Source organism: Oryctolagus cuniculus, chromosome 5, assembly GCF_964237555.1.
Source record: "Oryctolagus cuniculus chromosome 5, mOryCun1.1, whole genome shotgun sequence".
Classification (NCBI taxonomy): Eukaryota; Metazoa; Chordata; class Mammalia; order Lagomorpha; family Leporidae; genus Oryctolagus; species Oryctolagus cuniculus.
The window spans coordinates 131,857,427-131,879,874 of NC_091436.1; the positions used below are offsets into that span (position 1 = coordinate 131,857,427).

Sequence of the window (22,448 nt, forward strand, 5' to 3'; positions counted from 1 at the left end):
AAAAAAAATCTTCATATTGGGGCCAGCATTGTGCAACACATAAAACTGCCACCTGCAACACTGGCATCCCATATGGATGCCAGTTCAAGTCCCAGCTGCTCCACTTCCAATCGGGCTCCCTGCTAATGCACTCAAAAAGGCAGCGAGGAATGGCCCAATTCCTTGAACCCCTGCACCCACCTGGGACACCCAGAAATAACTCCTGGTTCCTGGCTTCGGATCAACCCAGCTCCAGCCACTGCAGCAATTTGGGAAGCAAACAAGATGGAAGATCAATATCCCCTCCCCCTCACTGTAACTCCCTTTCAAATAAATAAGTAAATCTTTGGGGGCGGAGGGGAGGCAGACTGCAGTAACTTCCATCGATCAAGATTTATGATGGGTATCATTTTCTAAATTAATCCTTACTGATACTATTGAGATCATAAACCCCTAAAGAAACTAGTATACATAGTGCAATACTCCACACTTTATTTTAAGAGTTTATCTGTCATTTGCAAAGATTTTATCATTTCAGTCACAGCAACTGTTTCTAGATTAGATCCTGTACAATATACATTGAGGAAAAAACAAAATGCAGAATGCAAATACTGGTAAGGGTGGGAAGGTGCAAAGAAAGCAGATTACATAAACATGTTGCCACATGTTTATCAACAAAATGATTTCTGAAGTTTCCAGTATGCAAGCCTTTATATGGGTCAATTTTTAAAACACCCCTCTATTTTTAAAGGTTAGAAGAATAGGTTAGAGATATATTAAAAGGGAAAGGCAAACTAAGTAAAATTGTATATGATGAAGTCACACACTGAGAGGATTTTGTAAATACAGCCAAAGTTTCATATGCAAACACACATGTGTTTGGTGTTCTGGATTTCAGTGCAACTGAAAGGAGAAAGAATTACATCATCCACGCCTCCCCAGGCACAGAAATCAAGGATCAACTTCCACTGAAATACACCATGCCTTCTCTCACTGCCAGTTTCTTCTTTTTTGTTGGTTAATAACTTCTGATGAGTTTAAGAATGACTGTATTATTCAATACACTTTGTATTTTAGTCATAAATCCTTTCGGGGGTAACTCTGCCAGCACATCTATCCATAAAAGGCATCCTAGAAAGAACTGAAACTAAAAAATGATGACCCTAAGTAAGCAAAAGCTTTGAAAGCACAGACATTGCAGCAAAGCCCTCTAACATTCTGGTTCCCCAAAAACAGCCTCTGCTCTTCCAGCTTACACAAAGCTCCTTGAACCCTGCTCAGAAATGTTACTAACACAAGCTTATGTAAGAACATCAAGTGCCTGGTCCAGGAACGAGACTGCAGGGAGAGTATCTGTGATGCTGATCAGAATGCAGAATTCCTGCCACGAAGTGTGACTGAGTGATTAGTCTACACACGCGCGCTTCAACATACCAGTCTGCAGGCGTCCACTATTAGCCCAGACATCAGCAGCTAACATTCCACACCACTACTGCAGAAAGAAACGAGAAAACCATTCCCCGAAAGGTCCCATGTACATCACACATTACACTCAAAGACACAAGAGTGGTACAAACAACATGGATAATCTCTCCTAGAACATCTTCTGCCCTACTATGAATGCAAGCCTGTCTGTGATATTGAGACATCTGGTCCAGCAGAATGAACAGATGCAGTCACTTGGCACACCATCCCTCCTCTGGGAACAGACACAGGCACACCTTTCAGGTACCTGGCTGTCTGCAGCTCTGCCCCGGCCTCAGGGACAACATGTCACTTTCATTCATCTTGGGTCATTCGCTCAGTATGGTACATCCATTTACTTTTGCTCAGTTGCTGAACATTCCCATATATTCCACCTTTCTCCAGACTTCAACTTACCAGAAAAACAAATGTACTCAACTTTAATCACATATAAAGTTAGTTGCCATACGAGATTTACATTTCTGAAAATAAATGTTATTCCTCTACAAGTCATAATCCCTTCAAAAAGATGAGTTCCTTAAAAAATTCTATCACTCTAAAGGAAAAATTCATCTTCTATTAGACAAATACGTCCCTGTATAAGCCTTGCAGGTTGCCAGTTTAATAATACTAAGTACTAACATTGAGAAAAAGTGTTCAAATTATAGAGTAATACTGAAATCTTAATTCCCATAGCTGATCAAAGGAGCAGCTCCCAGTAATGTGGATTAACAACAGTACTGATTTTCCTAGAAGAAATAAAATATATCCAAGCTGGAAAGAAATGTACAGTTAAGTGAGACAAGTTCCTCACTTTCAGGATATAAGAAAAAAGGAATCTGGAAAGCCAAAAAGAAAACAGACTTGAAAATTCTGTTTGCCTATCAGGACAACATTCTAAAATAGCACTGTGAAGTGGAACCTAGGAGGATGAGGAAGTTCTCCGTGTTCCCCGGCAGGGTATCTCCTAACTACTGGGCTGGTGAGTACTGAAAACGCAGCTCCTGTGACTGAGGAACTAAATTTTTAATTCTATTTAAGTTTAATTAATCTAAATTTAAACTTCTACTTGTAGCTAGTGGCTACCATAATGGACTGTGTAATTCTAGAATACTGTCTTAGATTCTGATTATTAAACACTAAATAAATTTCCTTAACCATCCTTCTGCATGTAATACATACAGGAAATATCTTTTGTGTGTCTAAATGTCTCATTCAACAATGTAATCTTGTCACATCACACAGGGACCCAGCCCAGAGCAAACTCACTGTTACTCAAAGCCCCCGGAAGGACATGAGTGACACTGTGTCATACACATGGCAGCAATAAAAGGCACTCTTCTGCAAACCATTATAACACAAAATCCAATACCACCACTCAGTAAGTCAACATGGGGTCATGACCAGTCACTTCCTCCATGTGGATCTGTTGATACCAACCTTAGCCCCAGCCTTTCTTTAAAAAGAGAAAAGGAAAGCGGGGAATGGTTGTGTACTGGGTGAAGGTAGGGGAGAATGTTACTAGACTGGCCTCAGTGTACAGCCCAAGCCACCAGGGCTCAAGTAAAACAACAAAAAAAATTAGCCACCATCTTGATCTTGATTTGAGATTTTTTTGAAAGATTTAGTTATTGATTTACTTGGCAGACGGGGGAAGGAAGCAGGGCAGGGGCATGGGTGAGAGAGAAAAAGATCTTCCATCCACTGTTTCACTCTCCAAATGCCCACACACACAACAGCCAGGGCTGAGCCAAGCTAAAGCCAAAAGCCAGGAACTCCATCCTGGTCTCCCAAATGGATGGCAGGGACCCAAGCACTTAGGCCATCTTCGACTGCCTTCATAGGCACATTAGCAGGGAGGGAGCTGGATCAGAAGCAGAACAGCCAGGATTCAAACTGATATGGGACGCCATTGTCACAAGGAGTTACAACCCACTGTGCCAGAAAGCCCGCCCTAGATCTGTGATTATTGTAGGAATACAAAAGACTGAATTACTTCGAATAAAAACAATCTCTTTATGACCTAATAAAAATTCCAAATTATGGGGCCAGTACTGCGGCATAGTGGGTAAAACTGCCGCCTGAAATGCTGGCATCCCATATGGGCGCCGGTTCAAGTCTCGGCTGCTCCACTTCCAATCCAGCTCTCTGCTATGGCCTAGGAAAGCAGCAGAAGATGGCTCAAGTCTTTGGGCCTCTGCACCCACATGGGAGACCCAGAAGCAGCTCCAGGCTCCTGGCTTTGGATCAGCACAGCTCCAACCATTGCAGCCAATTGGGAAGTGAACCAGCAGATGGAAGACCTCTCTCTCTCTCTGTCTCCGTCTCTCCTTCTCTGTGTAACTCTTTCAAATAAATAAATAAATCTTAAAAAAAAAAAAAAAAGGGACCTGGTGGCAAATATAAAAAAATACCAAATTATATTAGTTCTCACCCTCTTAGTACCCTGTTCTAAGTAATTAGTACCTTATACATTCTTCTTGGTTTGGGTGTTTTTTGTTTTTTAACTTTTGAAGACTTGAGGATCCTTAGTCCTCTAACTTTTCCAGCCAACAAGAGATTAGTTTGTGAAAAGTATTGTCAACTGTGATACTATTAATGACTACAAAGAGACATTTAGGCAAAACTTTTCAGTATTATAAACTACTGAATACTCCTCTTTTGGGGAAAGGGCAATAGGAGATGGCAATGATGGGGCGATGGAAGATGAGTGAGGAGCAAACTGGTAAATGAAGAGAAAAAGTTAACATCAAAACAGCCATGCATGCTAACTGGACCTAACTCTAATAAGCTATTGCTTCAAATCAATATAAGAAGACTATTTTCTTTAAGCATTTTAAAAATATCTGAGGGCCAACACTGTGGTGTAGTGGATAAAGTCACTGTCTGCAGTGCCAGCATCCTATATGGGTGAGGGTTCCAGTCCCAGCTGTTCCACTTCAGATCGAACTCTCCGCTTCTGGGAAAGCAGAAGATGGCCAAAGTCCTTGGGCCCCTGCACCCACATGGGAGACCCGAAAGAAGTTCCTGGCTCTAGATCAGCCCAGCTCCAGCCATTGCGGCCATTTGGGGAGTGAACCAGCAGATGGAAGAACTCACTCTCTCTCTCTCTCTGCCTCTGCCTCTCTGTAACTCCGCCTTTTAAATAAATAAATAAAAATATCTATCTCCTTGCATTCTGTTGTGTCAAAGACACAAGCTTTATATCTTCTGGATATATGAAATGCAATCAGGAAAATAAAGTAGATAACTGCTATTGAATGTTTACATTTAGATCATATTGCACCTTCAGATAACATACAATACTCAAAGATACAAGACAAACTACACAAGCAAATTTTCTGTTTTAAAGGGCATGTTTATGGAAGTTTTATTTTTTAGGGTTTATTTACTTATTTATTTATTTGAAAGGCAGGACAACAAGACAGAGACAGATCTTCCACCCATTGTATCAGTCCCCCAAATCATAACAGCTAGGGCTGCGCCAGGTTGAAGCCAGGAGCCAGAAATCCATCCAGGTCTCCCACCTACATGGCATGGCCCAAGTACCTGGGCCATCTTCCATTGTCTTCTCAGACATACTAACAGAAAACTTGATTAGAATCAGAGCAGCTAGGACTTGAACCTGCATTCTGATACAAGATGCAGGTACCCCAAGCATAACTCAGCCATTGCGCCACAATGCCTGCTCCCCAAGAAAATTTTATAACCAAGGGATAATTAGTGATATCACTGGTATGAACATTCTACTGATTAATGATTCATACTGTATTCACATGAACATGAAAGCCCAGGTTATGCTGAAGTGTGACAACATGTTCCAACTGTGAGACTAAAACTACAGAAGCAAAAAGAGTGTGAGAGCCACACACTGCTAAGAGCCAAGCATACTCGCCACAGTACCCATGCAGTGACAGTAACAAAGATTATGCTCCATTTCAATTCAAAGCCTAGGCTCAGAGAAAAAAATACATGGATTCCATTTCAGCTAAACTAGTCAGTATGTTATCACCAAAAATAAAGTGGAATAAAACAAATCATGTTTTCAATAAACTATTGGTAATCATTTCAGGAATGGAATCTATTTTGTGAGATTACGCCTATCCCCATCTCTGCCTATCTTTATTTAAAACACAATTATCAAGCAAATCTAGTCTGTAGGGAAAATGTTTCAACAGAATTAATCACAAAAACAAAATGCCAATAAAATCTATTCTTCTAAAGAAAATGCACCCTTATGTAATAATTGTTTCATGGCATGATTTGTTACAACAAAAGAACTTTAAAAAAAAAAGTTTTTATTTATTTGAAAAGCAGAGTGGCAGAGAAGCACAGAGAAAGAGATCTTCCTTCCACTGGGTCATTCCTCGAATGGCCACAACAGTCAGGTCTGCACCAGGAGGAAGCCAGGAGCTCTACCTGGTTCTCCCACGTGGGTGGCAGGCGCCCGAGCATCAGGCCGTCATCTGCTCTTTCCCAGGTTCACTAGCAGGGAGCTACTGTCAGAAGCAGAGCAGCGGCTGGCGCCGCAGCTCACTAGGCTAATCCTTCGCCTTGCGGCGCCGGCACACCGGGTTCTAGTCCCGGTTGCCCCTCTTCCAGGCCAGCTCTCTGCTGTGGCCAAGGAGTGCAGTGGAAGATGGCCCGGGTGCTTGGGCCCTGCACCCCATGGGAGACCAGGATAAGTACCTGGCTCCTGCCTTTCTCTCTGTCTCTCTCACTCACTGTCCACTCTGCCTGTCAAAAAAAAAAAAAAAAAAAAAAAAGTGGAGCAGCTAGGACTCGAACCAGCACACATATGGGATGCCAACACTGCAGACAGTGGCTCTACCTGCTATGCCACAGTGCTGGCCCCTCTGCCTTTCAAATACAATGAAAACATAATTTAAAAAAAAATACCTAAATATTATATTATTCCCTAACTACAAGATTGAACATTTATTTCTACTATACTTTAGGCTTATTTATGAAAGAAATAGTACTTCCTAAGGTTTCCATAATATTTCATTAAAATAGACTGTTTCCAATTGTGAAAGCAAAATATCAGTAACAATAATTGGGTTTTTACCCTTAAGTAGAATCAGGGAGAAAAAATTGTTCCATTCTAATTACGTTCTCTATTATCTACAGTATATTCTTTTATTCTTTCTGGGCTTGTCTATAATATTCTAAGTCTGCTCTTTCAACAACTTTGGAAAGTATTTGTGAAGAATCAAGTGACTGTACATTCGAAATTACTAAATCATTTTAAATACAGATTCAACTAAAACCACTTGTATCTGTTTAGATTAGAAGTGCTCTCGTGGAAGTATATTCTTTCATGGAAGTATACATTCACGGAAGTATATACTACCTCATTTCAGATATGACATGTGTCAGAGTATATTTTCTGTCTGATTACTATGTCCCTAAAAAGAGCAAAGAAAACATTCTTATTTCACTAAAAGTTTTTTTTCTGTTTGTTTTTTCTGACAGGCAGAGTAGACAGTGAGAGAGAGAGACAGAGAGAAAGGTCTTCCTTTGCCGTTGGTTCACCCTCCAATGGCCGCCGCTGCCTGCGTGCTGCGGCCTGAGCACCGCGCTGATCCGAAGCCAGGAACCAGGTGCTTCTCCTGGTCTCCCATGGGGTGCAGGGCCCAAGCACTTGGGCCATCCTCCACTGCACTCCCGGGCCACAGCAGAGAGCTGGCCTGGAAGAGGGGCAACCGGGACAGAATCCGGCGCCCCGACCGGGACTAGAACCCGGTGTGCCGGCGCCGCAAGGCGGAGGATTAGCCTAGTGAGCCGCGGCGCCGGCTTTCACCGAAAGTTTTAAGTTGGGTCTCAGGGATAAATCATTGTAATCCTAAAAATATCATATATACAACTTCCCACTTTTACAAACAGGATACTCTTTCAACAATTTCCAAGGAGCCAAAGTTTCCCAGTGGAGAGATGGTCTATCTACAAAATAATTTAATTACCTGTACACAATTACACTCCAAACCAAGAGGGAAGAACTGGAAGGTGGGGGTTTCCCAGCAGTAAGACATTTATAGAGTCCCCTGGTCATTCTCCTTTCCGAATGCAATCTCACTGAAAGACCTCGGAGCTCTCCTGGTTAAGCCCCACTGCATGGTGTCTTGACTAGACAATGCTGGGCAGCGAGTCCTGCAGCCTGAGTCACTGGGGAGAGCAATCCTGAAGAGCTGCCTTTCATCTGTGCATGCCAGAACATTCTGCTGAGGCTCCCTGCAAAGGGCTGGGTGTGGGCCCTGGCTAGCTGACTTTAAAAGGCCCATGGCTTCCAGAGAGTGCCATGTTGTATACAGCCTTCATGTTCATGAAGAGAAAAGACAAAAGATACCTCCCAAATGGCTTTCGCATCGACCTCCTCCTCTCTCTTCTCCCCAGCCACGCCAGTCCATGCTATCATCACAGCTGGCCTGGATCACCCCCTCCGGACAGGGCTCTTAGATTTGGCAACGTGAACATACACACACCACATGCACACAGTCATACTCACACACCCATGCCACTCTCAGCATCAACCAATAATCTTCTATTATCACTGCAGATAATCACGTCACTCCCCGCTCAAAGTTCTTCAACAGCTTGCCAGTGCACTCAGGATAAAAGTCCAAAGTCCTGAACATACTAAAGGAGCCAAGTACCACAAATTCTCCCACCTCCCCAGCTTCTGCTCTAGCTGATCCCCATTTATGACCTACCAAATGAACCAATGAACTTTGTCTTCCTCAAAAGTGTAATGCCCACTCTCACATCCTGGGTTTCAATCATGCTATTCCCTCTGCCTGAAAGAAACACTCTTCTATTTCCACTCTCTCTTCCTCCTACCCTTTCAGCAATCTGTCTAGGCTAAAGCGTCACTTCTTCCAAGCTCCCTACCTGGTTCTTCTACCTCCCTCCCAGCCAGGGTATACACTTCTCAGGATCCCCTGCACAATTCATCACAACTAGTTGTATGCCCTATGCCCCAGAGGACAGGGCCACCACCCTCTCAGCCATTATTATATCAGAGGCACTCAAATATCTGTTGGATAAATTCTAAGTTTTCTTAATGAAAATAACATGAATATGGCTCATGTAATAGGAGAAATGTTCAAAATGAGTTACGGTGTGATGGAAACAAGGCATCAATTTTGTTCTCCTTTGGTACAAAATACAAACTAAACAGTTGTCTATAAACACCCTAAAGAAAGGTTAAAACACTGCACAATAAAAACACTTTCACCATAACAAAAATAGTTTTGTGTTCACTACTCCTCTTGGGCAATTTGCAGTTTATAAAAACTGCCAGACGGAACATATCAAAAAAAGAAAAAAAAAGTTCTGGCTGCTTGCAGATCAAGTAAAACATCAGCACTAAGTTTCCCTGCCTGCTACTACCACTCTTCTGCAGAACCATGCTGGCTGAAGTTGGAAGGCTAGCCCATCTCCTTGGTTTCAGTGAGGATTCCACTCATGATAATGGTCCCCAGAACATACACGTGTTGCCAGGAGACAGGCCTCTGATGGATCCCAGGCATTAGTTGTCACTGGCAGCCTTCTTAAGGCTCATGTCTTACAAGTTATAATCTGAGGCTTGTGATATGGGATTTTTCCAGGCCACCAGACTGATGTCATACATGTGATGGCACTAAGCATGCCAAAGGCCTGCCACCTCCACCCTACAAGTTAATCCATCCTCCTCAAGCCTCAGTTTCCCTATCTAGTAACGAGGACATAACGCTTCCTACCTCGAAAGGTTCTTGTGGGAATGAGACTGTCCAGGAGAGCACGTGGCACACAACCCAACTACTACTGTCAAGTCAAGACAAAGCGAAGACTATAAACCTAAAATATGCCCACATATTCAGGACTTTTGACAACGCTTTTGGTAATTTTCACTAATACCCTTCCACTAGGTAGAAAGATGAGAAAGTGAAGACCCACTTCTTCCTTACAACCTTGGGCTTTGACAAAATCAAGACATGCACTTTAAGATCCACTTTCTAGTTTTTCTCTGCAGTCCTAAAATCACGGCCTTAATTTCTAAACTAATTCCTCAGATATCGACAACTGCAAAGACAAACTACTTCAGGACTTCTCTCCAAGATGTCCTCCGGGTAAATAACTCCCTTCCTGCCCCTATGCACCTCCATAAGTAATGAATCTTTTAAAAATAAAGCAGCACAGGGTAGGCCCTCGGTGCCTCATCTCCCCACTAGGAAGCAGAGTCATGTGGTCCAATGGAGGCACCTGTTAGGTGGCAATCCACGAAAACTGAAAATCTGAGGTGTTACAAGGAGAATTTAAACTGTACCTTGGGAGGGTGTCATTTTCCACCTCACATTTTTTTCATCTGAACACAAGATATCCAAGTCCTCTATGCTGTCCACTGTGAACATTTGTGTCATTTTTTTTTAATTAATGGACAAAAGGGAGAATCTGGCAGTCAACTGAGTAAACTGGCTTTCATATTCCCCCAGCCAGGCAGACTTGGGGTTTTGTTGGGATTTTTTGACAAGGGAATTTTACAGCTCTCCTGAAAGGCGTCTGAAACAGTCTTATAGGTCTCTTCCCCAGCCCGGGTTCTGGACTCGATTTTTACAAATGGTCGACGTGTGAACTGCCTCCTGAAAGCAAATGGGGCACTGGGATATAATTTAGGAAGTGATGATGCAAGTCTCTTGGGGACAGGGAGGAGGAAAGGTGAAAAAGTCAGAGGAAATACCCTCCCGGTGCCAGGGCACCCACTCGGGGGGAGGGAGGGCGGCCTCCGCACCGCCGAGGGAAGGGGGCACCCCAGCTCCACCTGGAGGTGCCAACGCCGCCCCCTCACCCCTTCCTGGCCGCCCAGCACCCCCCTCCTCAGCCGTGGCCCCGCCGGCCCCCATCGGCCCAAGCCTCAAGCCTACCCGAGGGTGGCAGCGCACCCAGGACGGGGCCTTCTTCGCCCACCCCAGCTCCCCACCCGCCAGCCCTCCCCGGGACGCTACCCCTGCCCCCTCCCTGCAGGCCCGGCCTGGGCCCAGCCCCCAGGGCTCCGGCCTTCCGGGCCCCGAGCGCCCACCCCCACCCCAGCCCCCGGCAGCCCGGCCCCCGCGGCCCCCACACCGCCCCCGCCCCCACCCTGCCCGCACTTACCCCCAGAAGCCGCAGGGACAGCGCGGCGGCAGGCTGGGCGCTTTGCTGCGCTCGCTCCCGGCGTCTCCCATGGTGCTCGGCGGCGGCGGAGCTCGGCGGCGGCAGCGGTGGCGGCGGCGGCGGCTGGGCCTGGGCCCCGCTCGAAGGAGGCGGCGGCAGCGGCGGCGGCGTCGGGGGGCTCGGGGCAGGGGGAGGGGGAGGGAGCGGGCGCGCGGGCGGGCGCGAGTCCGGGGCTCGGAGCCGGGATTCCAGGCCGGTCAGCTGGAGGCGGGCCGCACCACTCGGCCTGCGGAGACGGGGGGGCCGGGGGAGGCGCGGAGAGAGGAGGAGGGGAGCTGAGGAGGAGGGGCGTGCGGGTGAGCCGAGGACCGCAGGGGAGGAGGGAGACCCGGCGCCCTCGGCAGCTCCCACCGCCGCTCCCCAGCCAGAGTGATGTCCCGTGCGGCGGCGCGGGGAAGGACCTGAGGTCCCCGCCGGCTCTGGAGTCGCAGCGGCCGCTGTGAAGCCCCGGGCCCCGCTCGCTCGGCGACACGCTCCCCTCCCCCGGAGGTTGCGATGACCGGACAATGGCCGCTCCGCCCCCTCCCCTCCGCGCGCACCCCTCCCAAGGAGTCACAATGGTCTCGCCCGAGGGAGACGCCGCCAAAGCCCAGCAGCTGATCAGCTGGGATCCGGGCGTGCCACTTTGTTCAGTGCCTCAAAGGCAGAGTACGGGGCTCTGGGCAAGGCCGACGGCATCGGGTTAGCAGTCGGCAGCCGGCCTCTGAGACTTTTGTATTCTTGTAACTTTTAAAATCTGAGGCAAACTTACCTTCCCCGTCTGAGGAAAGGGAGCAGGTTTCTGAGCGCTCTGGGGCGCGTTGCGTCCCCCCTAAGCGAATGGTACGCCCCAAGCGGGAGGGGGAGGAGCGCACTACTTGTTTAGGATAAGTTGGGCCAGGCCCCGGAGCGGCGGCGCATGCGCCCTGAGACCCCGAAGCCGGGTGTGGGGTGGGGCTTGAGAGGGAGCGCTTCCAAACCCGGAAGTGGGTCTGGGGCTTTCGGGCGTCTTTGGCTGCCAGGGAAGTCTCCGAAGCACCCGGCTTCGTATCTTGGCGACACCTGGGAGTCTCTCTTCCCCCAACTGCCGTGCCCCTGGGACTCTCCCTTGCTTCCCAGTACCCCCTTCACCCAACCCATCCTGCCAGTTCCACGCAGAAAGCTGGTCGCCTTTTGGCCGCAATGAATTTCTGGGAAGCGTCCCCCCTCTACCCACCAGCAGCGTTGGGGCGGGGCGGGGGACAGCTGGTGAAGTTCTTTGGCCTCTGCTCCCCCACCTCAAAGCCACAGCCCACTCCCTGTGCCCCGCCGGGGAGAACCTCTTCTACGGCGCACGGGTTTGGTTCTGAAGTGGAAAGCTGGTAACTGTGGCCACATCAGTGATGGAAGTTGCTAAGTGGACAAAGAAGTCTGGGGCACGAAGAGTCCTTTGCCTCTCCTCGTCCTTGACCCTTCACTCATTCTGATCTGTATCCAGTCGTGAACAGAGAAGCTGGCTACTGATGACTGGTTTCAACACGGAGGAAACTTCCAGCTGACCTCTTGGAGGAGTGACCAGTCGTCTGTGGGCGACCTACTTCCAGGAGGGGTCCCTGACTCTGGAGTGCTTGCCATGCACCTTCCCAACCCGACAGCAATGTGAGCGCCTCGGAGGGCATTGCCTGCGTTAGTTTTATTACCAATGTTGTGGTTTCGTTTCTTTATAAACCAGATCATATTTCTCTTTCTGCGTCGTCTGTGGATTTAACATTGCTGTCTAAAGAACAAGGCTCAGATTAACTTAGAATCCTCCTAAACCTGCTGTTGACGTTGACGATGACTGCAAAAATTAAGTCGTTTAAAGCCAAAATATGAGTGCTGATTTATGCAAAAGATTTAGTTTTGATGTTGTGAACTTTCACAAGCCTTCAATAAGTACTTGTCAAAAGCCATAGACGAGGCGCTGGCGCTGTTGCGTAACCCGTAAAGCCGCGGCCTGCAGTGCCGGCATCCTGTATGGGCACCGGTTTGAGTCTCGGCTGCTCCACTTCTGATCCTGCTCTCTGCTGTGGCCTGGGAAAGCAGTAGAAGATGACCCAAGTCCTTGGGCCCCTGCACCCACATGGGAGACCCGAAAGAAGCCCCTGGCTCCTGCTTCAGATTGATGCAGCTCCAGCCGTTGTGGCCAATTAGGGAGTGAACCAGTCAATGGAAGACCTCCCTCTCTGCCTCTCCTTCTCTCTGTGTGTAGCTCTGACTTCCAAATAAATATATAAATCTCTTTAAAAAAAAAAAAAAGAAGAAACACAGACAAGAGGAAGCCATACAGCATACCTCACTCGCATTTGATTTGTATTATCCTTAAGTCTTCCCTGGAAACTGACCTAAAACTGCTGCACACATGGAAGAGTTACAGCTTTGAGTTTCACTGAGGTTAAGTGGATCTCTTTTTCTATTGACATCCTAGTGAATTTCTTTTATGTATAGAAAAGGAAACCCTAAAACCAAAAAGGAAATTTTAGTTTAGAAAATGATTGTTATTTTACCCACTGCTTGTCTTCCTGCCTGCCAGTTATTCAGTGAACGTTTATTGAGTAGCTAGTACAGGCATTTCCTAAACCCAGGGAGACTAAAAGGAAGAATAAAACGTAGTGTTCCATCAGCAGGTGCATAATCCCTGCCAAGGGAGTTCCATCCTCTGGATTCCATCTTCTCTCAGGCTTTATTGCCTACTCTTCTCTCTGCATCCTGCCAGTCAGCCACTGGTTTCACTCCTCTGGTGCACTTGCACCATTGCATTCCCTTGGTCCCTCACCCACTGCACCACTACCCTTCCTCTCTTGCCCAGTGCACTCCTGCTGCCGCTTCAGGAGCATGTTACCTTTTCAACACCTGCCAGACCCTGCCTAGGCCGAGTCAGTCCCTCCTTCCTCTGTCCATAGGATCTCTATGATGAGATCACAAAATGCACATGTTTTTCTCCCTGTTTCCAAAAGGTCTGAGATTGAAGCAAACGCAGCCCGTGTGTGTTAAATGGAAGAACTGGGCTCTTTTGTCTGCAAGTAATAAAACTCACTTAAACCAATTTGCGAAACCAAATATATATACACACACACATATGCATACGTGTCATCGCCCAAGGGTACAGAATACAGCAAGCGCTCTGAAGGACTGAAACAAGGACTAAAATATCAACAGGAAGCCAAGTGGCTATTCCCGCAATATCTCTGTTTCTCTCTGGTCGCTGTTCTTTCATAGATGTGGCTCTGTACAAAACTGCTTCGTTCTGTTCTGCAGAATTGTTTTCACTGCTTCTCTGGGAACAGAGTTCAAGCTTACCTATCCTCACTTCGAGAACCAGCAGAGACTAATTAGTATCATGAATCCCAATTTTCAGAAGAAAGAACCTGATTGGTCCAGCTTATGTCAGGTTGTCTAATCTTGGCACAGCTTCCTCTGACCCATGGAGCATTATGTAGTCAACTCTTTGTTTTGTAATGCGAACATGGTTTCCAGAGGCCCATCCTAGTCAGCTGCTTGACTTGAAAAGTTTTATATATATATATATGTATATATATATATATAAAATATATATTTTTTCAAAGGTCAGTAATGTTCCTGGCAAAGATTCCAAAAGATGTCCACCACTGACCAAAATTTAAAAGCAAGGAGCAGTGGACATGTTCAAGATTTTTCCAAAACAATGACTCCAAAACTATTTCAGATGTAAATTTAAATGGCAAACTCCCTCAAAGAGGCCTTCTGTGACCCCATAGCCTCAATCAAAATTATGATACCATATTATTATCTTAAATGACACCCTTCTCCTTGATAATGCCTATTTCAGTTTATAATTAAATATATATTTGTGAGTCACCTCTCCAAAGATCATATCTGTTTCGCTCACCATGATAAACATGATGCCCAGGGCACATTTAGCAGGCATTCAATAAATGTTTGTTGAATGGGAAAAGGGCACAATAACTTGTTAATCAACATGAAAAGACCTGTATATGCATTGGCATCCTGATCAGACTGCCCTAGGGGAATGTCTCAGTCATCAACCCATCTTCCATTGATGATACTGAAACTCAGTACTAGCATTTTTGCCACTGTCGTTGTATGAAATGAGAGCCAGGTATACCTGCCTCCTACCATGATGTTTCCTGCCAACTAACTCTTCACTCTTAGTTCCCAAGGTCTCTGTCTGCAAAGCCCTTGATCCAATCTTATAACACGCACACTTAGTTATCTGAGAGCTCAGAGAGGACATAAAATTTCAGGGCATCATCAAATTAGGGGAACAAAGAGTGGGGGTAATTGGCAGAAATGCTCTTGTCATAATTATCTTCACTATTTTCTAGTGTGGATTACGTTCCAGATGAACCTGTAATGTGACTCTTGGGAGTAGTTTGCAATCACCAATGGCCCAAAAGGAGCCGTCTGTGTGCTCAGTAGGGTCTAGTAAAGGATAATATTAATTCTTCAGCAGCCAAAGCTTTTGAAGTAGCAACTGAGATTGTATGGGAAAGAGCCTGGGCTGACTCAAGGGCAGGGCCTCATAAGGGCTGCTTTCTTGCTAACGGTGCAAAGTCCCTACTGAACCCTGGAAGTCACAACCAGGGCTGGGAACCTTTTTTTTGACATTTGGATATTTACATCATTCATGGGTCATAAAAAAATTACCAACTGAAAACTTAGCCTGCTAGAGATTTTATGAATTCCAAGTCCCACCTGTGGTTGCCTTGGCAAGGCCAGACCAAATGATTTCACAAACCTTGTATGGCCTAGAGGTTGGGTGTCCCCAACCCCTGACATAACCAAAAAAGAAAAAAGAAGTAGAAGAAATGGATAGAGACCTGAGAGGAAACAGATAATCTCTCCCTGTAATTCTCTTCTTGGTCAAAACCTTTTGTCATTATGATTCATTCTAACTTGACTGTTAGCCCCAATAGCCAATCCCAATTCTGCCCTCAAGCTTAATCCTAATCCTAATACTGGCTGTAAAATTTCACCCCACATTTCAAACCTAATCTCAACTAGGATTCTGTGAGTTTAACAAAGGCTCCTTGCCTTGCCATTGAGTTATTTCCCCCAGTTCTTCTTTCTTCTTGGGACCTTTGACCCTAACCCACCCATAACATCCTGGACCCCTGGGAAGAATGGGAATCAATACCAATAATCCAAAGGAAACAAACGAGCTCTGGCCTGCCAAGAAAGAGAAAACGGGGCATTTCACACTTGAGGGGGAGGTAGGGACCCTGCCCAGTCACAACATGTCCTGTTGCCCAAGTCAGGACATTATCTGAATTCCAGAAAACATGAGATCAAGCAACCTGTGCTGGCAGGCAGCAGAGAGCCTAAGACCCTTTGGCAAAACAATAAGGTTCTCAAAGAGCACAAAGTCTGGCACCTGCTCTCCTCTCACATTTGGGTTTGATTTTCCACAAAGCGGGGTGGGGAGGGATGTTGTTCTCAGAGCCACTGAATCAACCCCTCCTCTGAGGCGCCTGTGGCTCCTGAGCTTTCTGGATGTGCAGTTGATCCTTTGAGTCACTCACGGTCCAGTTGGCATGGATAAACTCTCAGAGCCAGGGGAAGAGAAGGGCAACCAAGCATGTTGTCTCCATCCCGTCTCAGGAAACTCAAAATAAATGAAATAAAACGAAGGGTGCAACGGGGAAGAGAGGAAAGCGAGGAGAAAACGCTGCCATTTCACGTCCCGGGCTCCTCGTGTTCATGAAGCAACTGCTGATTTCCCTGCTGCTCACACCCATCTTGGTGTGAAATTTGATTTCACTGACTTTTAAATTTCTTTTCCAGAATGGAAATCATTGTTTTTCCCAGAAATACTTGACCTTTCTTGGGAGAAAGAATTCAAATAATGAGAAAAGTTCTCCCTACCACCCCCCACCCCGGCAAGGATCCCCTGTGCTGGCGGCGCAGTGTGGAGCCCTCCAGGATACTCATTTGTGTATGGTCTTATGGATGGGGTCATGCTCTAGCGGATTCGATTCTGGCTTTGAGATATGTCATGAACGTCATCCCTCTCTCCAAATGTGGCTTTGCAGTATATTCTTGGAGCTAAGTATATCCATCAGCATTCTCCAGAGAAACGGAACCAATGGGAAGCATATACATATGAGATTTATTACAAGGAGTTGCTTGGCAGGATTATGGAGGCTGCGAGGTCCCAGATCTACATCTGAGAGCACCTGTGGTTTACGTTCCAGACTGGGTCAGGAGAAGACTGATGTCCCACTCAGACCAGCCGGCCAACGGTGAAGCACCCTTTGTTCTATTTAAAAGGCCTTCAGGGGCTTAGAGAAGGGCTGCCCAATCTGCTTCGCTGGATCCACTCATTTGTGTTAGCCTATTCAGACTGCTCTAACAGAATACATCAACTGAGTATTTTAGGCATGGAAAGCCAAGACTCTCTGGCAAAAAAAAAAAAAAAGTAAATGAAAGATCTCTGTGAGTGAGATCCCAGTGGAAAGAACATGCCATCAAAGAAGGAGGTACCTTTCTCTGAAGGGAGGAGAGAACTTCCACTTTGACTATGACCCTGTCGGAATAAGATCGAAGTCGGCGAACTCAAAAGGCTTCCATAGCCTTGGCAACTCATGACAAGAGCCTGGGGTGATTACTGACGCCACAAACAAGAGTGTCAATTGTTAAGTCAACAACAGGAGTCATTGTGCACTTACTCCTCATGTAGGATCTCTGTCCTTAATGTGTTGTACAATGTTAATTAATGCTATAACTAGTACTCCAACAGTACTTTACACTTTGTGTTTCGGTGTGAGTGCAAACTATTGAAATCTTTACTTAATATATGCTAAATTGATCTTCTGTATATAAAGATAATTGAAAATGAATCTTGATGCAAATGGAATGGGAGAGGGAGCGGGAGATGGGAGGGTTGCGGGTGGGAGGGAATTTATGGGAGGGGGAAAGCCATTGTAATCCATAAACTGTACTTCGGAAATTTATATTTATTAAATAAAAGTTAAAAAAAAAAAAAGAATACCGTCAACTGAAATTTACTCCTCACCCTTTGGAGGTTGGGAAGTCCAAAGTCCGTCCACACGAAGACTCCAGCTGCTGAGGCTCGACTTCCTGGGTCGTGGATGGTGCTTCTGGCTGTGTCCTCACATGGGCTCCTTAGCCTCAGGCTCATTTCTCCCACCACTCATTCATTCATTCATTTCTGTGCATGTGTGCATTCCACAAGTGCTTCCTGAGCTCTACTATATGTTAGCTACCGTTGTAGGCATCAAGGTGACGACAGTGAATGAGACATGTGAGTCTCCCTACTCTGGGAGTGCTTGTCCTCCAGTGGAGAGGCCAGCAGTAACTTTTTTCAAATGCATTGAGGGACATATCCACATTTGCACTTTTTAAGTATTTATTTATTTGAGTGAGAAAGAGAGCTCTCATCCACTGGTTCACGCCCCCAAATGCCCGCAGCTGCTGAGGCTGGATCAGGGCAGCCTCGGCTCTGTGAGAAATGGCCGAGGCCTCCCCGAGTCGGCCCCGCCCCTTGGGCTTGGTGCCAGCCCTGAGTGTCTGGAATGAACATCCAGGACACTGCCCAGCCCTCCTAACTTCCTGTTTAGAGTTTTTTTTTTTTTTTTTTTTTTTTTTAAGCAGCCAAAAGGCGAGGCCCTGGAGCTCTGCAAGTTCCCAGACGCTAGTCCAGAGTTCTTCCCTTGCTCAAGTTTGTACAGTGCATTTCTAGACATGAATGGAATCACGTGTGGTTTGGCTGAACTCTTGAGAACTGACCAACTAGAAGAATGAAGTATTTGGGGGAAGGGAGACTGGTTAGCGGGGCAAGGGGCTAGAAATCTTTTAGGATGAAACTGGGGAGGAAGCCCAAGTTGTGAGGGTTGAGCTAGAGAGTCAGCAGCAGGCATTTAGATTGCCAAGCAGAATTAGTGGCAAGGGGAAGCGGTTATGATAAGAAAAGAGGCCCACATGTCCGGGGTGGGGCTGACGTGTTAAGGCTGGTGTCTTAGTTTGGGTTTCCGCCGAAGCTGACCCTGAGACAAGGATTGGGAAATGCAGAGAACATAGCTAGAGAAAGAGGGTGTGTCGCCAAGTCAGCTTTCACTGCGAGGACGAGCCATGAGTGAAGCGAGCACGCCTGGGCCCGGGCAGAGATAAGAGCCTGAGTCTTTGGACGGCCACTGCCATCAAGAGTTGCCACAGATTACAGCACCTCAGCCTGCCTCTGCAGGCATCAGGGAAAGAGATATGGAGACAGGTCATCACTCTGAAGCGGAGGGATGTGGAGGGGGCATTCACGGTGTTTGCTGTAGCTGGGGACAGTGTGTGTGTGTGCGTGTGTGCATAGACTTAGAGGATGTGATATTTGCTAAAATTATCCAGGGGCTTCTCCCTAAGGCCGTGATTAATGAGGTAAGGCTGTTGTCTTCTGAATAGGATTTAGGGATAGAGTTAAGGTTACAATGGAGATTAGAGAATTGGAGTCCTATTAAGGGTACTCCAAGAGACTTCATCCTGCCCAACTTGCACAGCTAGTAGGTGGTAAGCCCCTGCAGGCGCTGGGCCTTGGCTGTGATATTTCAGGGCCCCTTAAGAGGACAGAGGGCAGGACGGCCTGGTCCAGGGAGGATGGGTTCCACAGCCTCCCTGCCGCTAGCGGCTTCCTCCATGGCAGCCGGGAACGGGGCTACGAGGAGGCTGTGCAGCTGCCATCTGCTCTCTTGGCTCCATTGCCTGGCAACGGCCTGCCCAGGTCTGCTCTTTGCTCTGAAGGAGGCGGCATTCCTCCACGGCCCACCGGGCAGGATGGGGAGCCGAGCCCTCGCCAGGGCTGGACCACATGATGGATTCAGTGATTATGACTTTCTGATGTGGGGGCTGCTCAGGCATGTAGCAGACGCAACCCCATCTGGTGCGTTTCTTGAAAGAGCTGCTGGAAGGAAAAATCTACATACTGCTAATGCTGATGCAAGTGTGTTTGTGTGTGTGTGCAGGGGTGTGTGTGTGCACACAGGGACAAGTGTATACTCAGGGGTGAACCAAGGCACGGTGTGTGTCCATGCATCCAGGCATGGCTATGAGCACTTGGAGTTCAAAATCATTGTTTTGAACTTTCTCATCAATATATAACCATGCTACTGTTTTCTGAATGCTTTCCACATGCCAGTAACTCCAGTAGGTGCTTTGTACACACTGGTTATTGTAATTCATATAAACCTTACAGCTACTCTGAGTAAGGGTTTTTATCTCCTGGATCCTGTAGTTGAGGAATCCAAATTCTTGAAGCTACATGAGCTGCCCAAGGACTCAATTTGCAAATGGCAGAGCTGAGATTCCAGACCATGTCTCTCATTTCATGGAGCATGATATTTCAAGTCCATCCCTTCCTAAATCTTCTCAGAGCGAGAATGAACAAACTGCATCTACATGCAGCAATAGGAATGACTCACAAAACTAATGGGGAGCAAAAGAAGTCACATGATAATACGTACCGCATGACTCAGTTTACAGAAAGTTCAAAAGCAGGGGGAACTAATCTATGGTGGCAACTGTTAGGAGAGGGGCTGGCGTGGCGCTGTGGCACAGCAGGTTAGGCCACCCCTTACGACACCTGCATCCCATATCAGAGTGCCAGTTTGAGTCATCACTTTGCTTCTGATCCAGCTTCCAGCTAATGCACCCGGGAGGGGAGCAATGATGGCTCAAGTACTTGGGCCCCTGCCACCCACCTGGGAGACCTGGTTGGAGTTCTGGGTTCCTGGCTTCAGCCCAGCCCAGACCTAGATGTTGCAGCAACTATCTGGGGAGTGAACAAGTAGATGCAAGATCCTCTCTCTCCCCATCCTCTGCCCCCGTCTCTGTCACTCTGCCTTCCAAATAATAATAAATCTATAAAAGGAAAAAAAATGAGGATAATGGCTGGCGTGGCAAGGGGCAGAGAATGACTGCTAAGGAACACGGGGGGTTCTTCTAGGGAGCTAGTAATTGGTAATATTTTATTTATTCATCTGAGTGCTGATTGCCCGGACCCATTCAGTGTCTGGGAATTCACTGAGTTACACAAGTATGATTTATGCATTTTTCTATATGAATGTTTTGTCTCAGTTTGAAAGGAAAACAAATGTCTCTCCAGAGGCTCTGAGGGCTTCAGCAGAAGGAGACGTGATGAAGCCTACCCTTGGGAGGGCTCCTTGGACTGGGGTGACCCAGTCCAAGCTTCAGGGAGTTTCCAGGCTGCAGAATCGGGGTCCTGGGAGGGTGTTGAGGTGGGGGGACTCTGAGCCGAGTGCTCCAGGGGAGCCGACAAGGAGGAGGCGTGGGGGCCGGAGGGAGTCAAGTCTAGAGACTGAGTGGTCAGAGCTGGTCAGTGTGTGGTGGCTGAGAGAACATCGTGGCCTTTGGGGGTCCCCAGGCCTGCATTGGTGGCTCAGCGCCATCCTCTGCTGGCTACAGGACATTGAGCACGATTTAACCCTCCAGCACATCAGAGTAAAGACTGCTCTGAGAATCCAGTGAGATGCTAGAGGGAAAACACCCAGCACAGAGCACGGCCCCTGCAATTGAACGTGGCCTTCCGTTAAATGTGGGTTTGGGAGGTAAAGGAACCGGAGCTCTGGAATCTGAGTGCTTTCCCAAGAGTCAGAGAGGCTGGCGGGCGGCAAGGGGCCTCCCACTCACCCTGGGTAGTTTGTGGCCGGACCAAGGTGAGTTATTCCCCAGGGGACAGGGCCTGGTCTGTGGGGCAAAGGCAGGCATAAGGGTGGTGGTGGTAGCTGGGACTGACGGATCTGCTTTGCAATGCAAGTCTTCCCAGGAGAGATTCCAGAAAAGGCACTTGGCAAGAGGATCCAGCCTTAGGGGAGTGGGAAGAGGTTTGGAGTCTGGCAGCCCCACTGGAGAGGAGCCTTCAGGAGAGAAGAGTCTACTTTAACAGAGGCTTATGAATCTGAATGCTGTGGGGTGGGAGGTATTCCCCTTTGAAATTATTTTGAATCTACTACTATTTTTTTTTTCCCACAAAATACAGAGACTAGGGCTGGGCATTTAGCCTAGGAAGGAAGACACTGGTTAGGTTGTCTGCATTCCCCATGGGAGTACCTGCCTTTGACAGCCAGCTCTGGCTCCCGACTCCAGCTTCCTGCTCATGTGGACTTTGTAGAGCAATGGTGATAGTTCATGCAATTGCGTCCCTGCACCAACGTTGGGAGACCTGGACTGACTTCCTAGCTTCCAGCTTCAGCCCCATCCAATCTCAGCTACCGTGGGCATCTGGGGAGTGAACCAGTGGATGAGAGCTCTCTCTGTCAGTCTATCTGTCCATCTTGTCTGTCTGTCTTTCAATTAAAAAAAAAAAACACAGAGACAGATAGATAGTGCTTTGCAAACTGGTGAAGGGGTTGAGTTTGGCCAGGCTGAGAGACTGCCAGCCCTCCAGAAGCTGACAGATGAGTGACCTAAGGAAGAGCCTCCTGACTCATTTCCTTGCTCAAGCATCAGCTACTCCACTACTCCAAGAACCTTCCTTCCCCAGTGACCCACTCAGAACTGAGCACTTTTCCTTCCGAGCACCTGTAGATACTGTAGATGTCGCACAGCCTGTGGGAACCCATAGAAGACAGAGACTTGCATCAGTTATTTTTCTGTTTATGTCAGGAAACCCAAAGCATCAACAGCTTAAATACAACAGTGTTTTATTTTGGTTGCATTTAAAAGAAGTCCATAAAAACTTGTACTTCAGAAGATACCATCAAATGGAGTCAGAGTTGTGGCACAGCAGGGAAAGCCGCTGCCTAGGATGCTGGCATCCAGCATGGGCGCTGGTTTGAATCTTGGCCTCTTTACTTCAT

The 22,448-nt window shown here is 47.1% G+C and overlaps 1 protein-coding gene and 1 long non-coding RNA gene across 3 annotated transcripts in view; one reads left to right on the forward strand and one right to left on the reverse strand.

Moving 5' to 3' along the window:
- The window catches only part of ZFAND3 (zinc finger AN1-type containing 3), a 330,808-nt gene extending 319,986 nt beyond the window's left edge, over positions 1 to 10,822 (reverse strand). For both annotated transcript variants that reach the window (XM_070074120.1, XM_002714678.5), the window contains exon 1: positions 10,573 to 10,822. In XM_070074120.1, coding sequence (XP_069930221.1) covers positions 10,573 to 10,643 — 71 coding nt within the window. In that variant the 5' untranslated portion in view covers positions 10,644 to 10,822. The remainder of the gene's footprint in view (positions 1 to 10,572) is intronic.
- Positions 10,823 to 10,848: 26 nt separating this feature from the next.
- On the forward strand, positions 10,849 to 12,895 carry LOC127493199 (uncharacterized). The gene is made up of 2 exons (XR_007923282.2): positions 10,849 to 11,454; positions 12,089 to 12,895. It is a non-coding gene; the product is annotated as an uncharacterized lncRNA (long non-coding RNA).
- Positions 12,896 to 22,448: the final 9,553 nt, after the last annotated feature.